We start from the raw sequence: 6,000 nt of genomic DNA, 5'->3' as shown, positions 1-6,000 counted from the left end.
CTTGCAAGGGTCCGGACAGGAGGGCGGCATGCCGGAGATGCGGCCAAGTGGGTCATCAAGCGAAGACTTGCAAGGAAAGCGAGAATTGTGTTCTCTGCAGGGATCGTGGCGCGTCTGGCGAAAGCGTCGCACACACTGCGGGCTCGGGACGGTGTCCGATCTTCAGGGCGGGATTGGAGAGGGCTAGGGTGAGGGCCAGAGGAGGATGGAAATCACGTCGGGAGTAGCGCAGGGATCCATCCTAGGACCGGACCTATGAAACGCTTCCTACGATAGTCTGCTGAGACTCGATATGCCCGAAGAGTCGCGCCTGGTCGATTATGCAGACGACGTTGCGGCTCTTGTTGCCGGACGCACTGTTGAACAGGCGCATAGCAGACTTGGCATATTGATGCGACGGGTAAGCGGATGGATGACTGCTCACGGTTTCAACTTTGCGTTGCAAAAAACCGAAGTAGTCATCCTGACCACAAGGAGAATCCCCACCTTCCGTTCCATATCGATCGGCGAGTTGACTATAGAGTCAAAAGTAACGACACGCCTGCAGCAGGAGTCGCAGCCTAGAGTCGGCTAATGGCGAATGTCGGCGGCCCTATATCAACTAGGAGACGTCTCCTCATGGGAGCTACGCAGTCCGTCTTTCTTTATGTTGCGGAGGTATGGGCTGATGCCCTTGACAAGGAGGTGCATCGTAAACGCCTCGCTCAAGTGCAGATCTACGCCGTAAGGGCGAAAACTTAACTTAAGGCAGCTGGAATCGTATTGCGCATTATGTTCGGGCTCTTCTTACTACGAAGAAGATTGAACTCGACCGGCAGAGGGATCGGACGGTAAAGGGTTCCCTGAACTAACAACAACTCCCTTCCTCCCCTCTCCTCCCGTTGGTGAAAGGAATTCCCTGACTTGAAGGCTCCCAAAGCCGGGAGAGCGGGAGGGCTAGCCCGAAGTAATGTGTCAAACGGTTCCAGGCTAGTTCTTTGATGACAGGGAGGTGTTTAGTGTGCTGTTCCGGGAGTCCAACACTCTGTGCGTAAACACATTCACCTACCCTACTCCCCAAAAAAAAAAGACCGTAATGGTACACTAGGAGGCAATGTGGTCAGCATTGCGCTCGCCCGATTTGGCTCAGGTACTCATTCACAGCTGAGTCGACTGGTATCCGACTTGAAGGTGCTTCTAATATTTTGAAAGATTTGCTACAACCATGGTAACAGCAATCCTAAAATTCATAGACTGAATTTGTTTACCTTCAGAAGGATATTTACCAACATAATCTATATTGTCTAAAATATTAAAAAAGTGTGGATAGTAATCTTTGCAATATTCCTTAATATTAAAAACACTGGGAAATTTCGAGAGAGGGAATGCCAGAAAATTTGGAGAATTGATAAATGCGATCCGTCCACATGTTAACCTCATTTCCTTCTTTCCATTCATTTTGGGGTTTATAGATATTTTTCAAGTTAATAGTTCGAAAATTATAAAGTGGCCATCATAACTCTGTAAATTGCGTTTTATGCAATAGATAGCATTAAACAATTATCTATAAACCCCGTCATTTTGATGCGTATCGAGATTTGTATTTAGTATAACTTTCGATTCGGTGAAGCTACGACGTTCATGTAAGTTGTAATCGTCAGGTCTTATCAAAATCTACCGATTATATATATATTATTATTAGTAACAAATTGTGACTGTGAATATAATATGTGTTAAAATAAGAAAAAAAAATATGTCGTCCGATCGTATCGATCGAATCGTATACGGTTGGAAAGGGCATCTCAAGAGCAATCGAATGGTACCAATAAAACACCATATGATCGAGTCAAGCAGTGCCGGCAACGGAAAGTAATGAATGTGGCCGACAGAATCAAAGACGGTGCCGGTACATCTGCAGCTGGGACGGCTAAAATTATGCAGATAGGTGATGAAAGTACTTCTACACCGACATCGGACTGTGTAGGCGTCTATTGCGTTCGATCGTCGCTTATGAAGACGCATTGGGCAGTAGCTAGTGCACGTTTCACTACGACGTTTATCAATAATCCATTCGGACACAAGTGTGATGTATGTGATCGTCACTGGTTTCTGCGCTCATTGAAGCCAACAAATGAAAAACATTTATCACGGCTTAATAATGCTATCCCTGGCTAACTTTAAACTGTGCAGCACGTGTTAAAAATCATTCGGGCAAATTGCCTACATTATCACGTTCGAACAGATTTGTATATCCACCTAAGCAACACGGGCTACCTGCTTCAGATCCGATTAGTGCTCGTCTAGTATCACCGCGACTGCCATTCATGCAGATACGTCGTTTGCGTTACGATGGCAGCTATGGTATCATCGGATTAGTCATTAATGTACCCGTTGATGTAGATACAATGGTGCAGCAGCTACCTCGTGAATTAGATGATGATCTGGCGTTCAATATTAACATAAAGAAAAATATGATACATAAATCTACGTATCTGAGTGGCGTGGTCAAAAAGTCAGTGCTAAAAATTTGGCTACAATTCTTACTAAGTCAACCATTGTATAAACACTACAAAATTACAGTAAACTGGGATACATTCTAAGCCAACACAATAACCGATCGAGCATCTACAGTGTGACAGAAGTGCACCGGAGTCGGATGTTCTGCTTGCAAGGCAGCACATTTTGCTTTGGAATGAAGAACATTGTCTTGACATTGCTCCGGGCCAGCATTCAACACCACACAACATTATTTACGACGTGTATGCCGAAGAATTATCGTTTCCTTTGATATCCTACGGTACTGGCAGGCAGTTCAATACAGATGTGTGCGTTACCCCATTCATGATCGCAACAAGCGAGATAAGAAGAAACGATCGCCGCGGTGTCATACCCGAGCACATTTTGTATATGGCCATGAAAATTATGCGGCTGCGTGTTGTCGAAGGTATATATAGTATGTTTCGATGCATACCACAGACTACCAATATAACTCGCAAAATGCTGGAAGATCGTTTGTTCGTCGATGAGTGTTGTCCATAAAAACCTTGCATTTTTGAAATCATTACCAAATTCTGTGCAGTACTGAATGAATCGTAAAAGGATCTTTTTGGGATTATACGCCAGCTGGGCAAGCCATCGATGTTCCTTACGATAAGTGCTAACGAAATACATTGGCCAAATCTTCTCAAGATACTACAAGTTAAGGACACTTGCACCAACATTCTTAATTCAAATGTCCCCAATGACCTGTAACACCGGTCACTCAACCCCATTAGCAACGTACCCACCGTAGACACCTGTGTCATCAAATTCATCCATGTGTCTATCGAAACATGATCCATTGGAATTCTCTTCTACGAAAACGTTAAATTATTTTCCCAGCGAAATGCAATTGCAGCGTCAGCACCAAGGTGACAATTAGACTTAAGAACGAAATTGTAATTAGTCTTAAATCAAACGTCGTTAAATAAAAATCATTTTTTTTCGTTCAAACAAAACATAAGAATTTAATTGGCGCCCGAGCAGGGACCCGGATCGTGCGGATAAAAGAAAAAGCAAAAGTACGGTTTTTTTGTCGACGAATAGTATCGTATCGTTCAAAATAATTCGCGATCGTCCGATTAAGGAGGAAACCCGAAAGGTTCGACGCAAAGATATTAAAACGTGCGAAACGAAAGTACAAAATATACGGAACGAATAGCAATTCCGTGCGGTTCGGGTACAAAAAGATAATAATCGTCCGAATACGGGAAACCGGAAAGGTTCCAAAACCATCGGCGTGGAAAAGGGGCCCCCCAGTAACTACCAAAAAAAAAAAATTTTGATTTTGTAGACGAAAAGGAGTCGGCAAGTACCGACAGCCGCCCGCGATGGAAATTCTAGTGTTTATGTAAGGAAGTTAAGGAATTTCATTAGATAGCTGATCAAGGAAAGAAAGTTAAAATCTGAGAAATTGAAAAGAAGTTTAAGTTGTAAAAGGATAAAAGTTAAAAAAATTGAGGAAATTTAAGTGATAGAAAGTTAAAAATTGAGAAAGAAAAAAAGTATAAAAAATTGAAGAAATTTAAGTGATAGAAAGTTAAAAATTGAGAAGAAAAAAAAAGTCTAGAAATTAAGGAAGTTATCGGTGAGAAAAGTGATTCAATTAGATTGATGATTAGAAGAAAAGTAAATTAAAAAAAAAAAAAAATTTCTAATTAAGGAATTTCAGTAGGTAGTTAATCAAGAAAAGAGAGGTAGTATTCCAAATAAAAATTGCCAAATTGAAGAAGTGAAAGTGAAAGAGAAATTGTTTAACGAGAAAATTAAGAAAGGAGTATTACAAGCCAAAAATCTGTAAGTACAGTTCTCCAAGTGTTATAAATTTTTTTTAAAAAAAATAATTATGGCCCGTCGGGAAAACCTGATTCAACCACCTAGGTTGAATAGCGATGAACAGCCTCCAGTTCCTCCCCCAAATATTCAACTCCACGAAATTGAAGCACTAGTGACAGAACTTCTAACTAGGGAAGTACCCCGGTTAGTGCAGAGGGTTTTACATCCTAGCCCTGACCCAAATCTTGATATGGACCAAGGCATAAATGAAGATCAGTTAGGCAACTTGTCTTCTTTGGATAAAGTCCTTGATATCGTGAAGAGCTTACGTGAATTTTCCGGACAAGCAGCAGAATATAGCTCTTGGACGAAGAGCGTCGAAAGGGTGTTACAGATCTACGCAGCCGAGAGAGGTTCACCCAAATACTTTGGGATTCTAAGTGTCATCCGCAATAAAATCGTCGGTCAGGCAGACGCCGTTCTGGAGTCCTATAACACTCCATTGAATTGGGAACGGATCTCACGTTGCCTCACCCTGCATTACGCGGACAAGCGGGATTTACAAACGCTCGAGTATCAGATGACCTGTCTTATACAGGGCAACGATACTATTCCGCAATTTTACCAGGCGGTTTATCATCATCTCTCCCTCATCCTAAATAAAATTTCCAGCATGGAAATGGGCGTAGAAGCTAGGAATATACTGGTCAGCTCATATCGCGATAAGGCCCTCGACACGTTCGTTCGTGGTCTTAGAGGAGACTTACCTAAGCTTCTCAGTGTGAGGGAACCAACCGATCTTCCACAAGCTCTGCACCTTTGCCATAAGTTGGATAACGTAAATTACCGCACCCAGCACGCTAATAATACTAGTAACTTTATGAGACGTATGAATGGCAATCCGCCACCTCCCATTCCACCGAGACAAAAACCGATTCCCGCGCCTCGGCATACCTTTTATCCTGAATTATTTAATCAACAGCCAACGCGAGCAGACCACTCTCCAGTTCAACAAAATGCTTACTATTCACGACAAAGTTTCCCTTACCAACAACCGAATCAAAATTATCCTTATCGTCAACAGTACCAAGCACCTGCTCAATACAGGCAATCTCCACCAAGATTATTCCCAAAACCACCACAGAGACCTGAACCAATGGAAGTAGATAGGTCTCTTCGCTCTCGTATGGTTGATTACCAAAATAGACCCCACAACAGACCAGCTCAACTTCTACCCAAAAGACCTACGCATCCCCCCTTGCAATATCCTAATAAGCAACAACGCATGTTCCACACAATGGATCTTACTGAAACCTCTCAAGCCCAGTATGAGGACGCTTTACGCAACTGTGACGAGGGACCTTGAACCTTGACGGATTATATTGCAACGGAAGAAAGTGGAACGTTGGTACAGGATACTTCCCAAGAACCGGACATTTATACAACTGAAAATGTGGAGGTTAATAACGATTTTCAAGATATACATTTTTTAGAATGACAAGCTCTTCGCTACCTTACATCGAATATAGGGCGAAGAGCGGTAATATCCTAAGATTTTTGATCGACACCGGGTCTAACAAGAACTATATCCGACCCGAGTGCGTAAAAACTCAAACACCTAACGAAAGACCTTTCTTTGCCAATTCGGTAGGTGGTAATATCGAAATTACACACCATGCCATGATAAACCTCTTTGGTCCCCATACT

The 6,000-nt window shown here is 42.5% G+C and overlaps 1 protein-coding gene across 1 annotated transcript; it reads left to right on the top strand.

Moving 5' to 3' along the window:
• Window positions 1-1,665: 1,665 nt before the first annotated feature.
• LOC119653201 lies at window positions 1,666-4,474 on the top strand. The gene is made up of 2 exons (XM_038057769.1): window positions 1,666-2,491; window positions 2,560-4,474. Exons 1-2 carry the CDS (start codon window positions 2,304-2,306, stop codon window positions 2,765-2,767), a joined length of 396 nt encoding a protein of 131 aa, XP_037913697.1. The 5' UTR covers window positions 1,666-2,303; the 3' UTR covers window positions 2,768-4,474.
• The last annotated feature ends 1,526 nt before the right edge of the window (window positions 4,475-6,000 follow it).

This window comes from Hermetia illucens, chromosome 3 (assembly GCF_905115235.1).
Source record: "Hermetia illucens chromosome 3, iHerIll2.2.curated.20191125, whole genome shotgun sequence".
Lineage (NCBI taxonomy): Eukaryota > Metazoa > Arthropoda > Insecta > Diptera > Stratiomyidae > Hermetia > Hermetia illucens.
This window is presented reverse-complemented; position numbering and strand designations above follow the sequence as displayed.

Coding starts and splice junctions, on each gene's coding strand:
- LOC119653201 (XM_038057769.1), top strand. CDS start 2,304: ATGCAGATACGTCGTTTGCGTTACGATGGCAGCTATGGTATCATCGGA. Junction 2,492..2,559: donor CTGAGTGGCGTGGTCAAAAA/GTCAGTGCTAAA, acceptor ACAAAATTACAG/TAAACTGGGATACATTCTAA.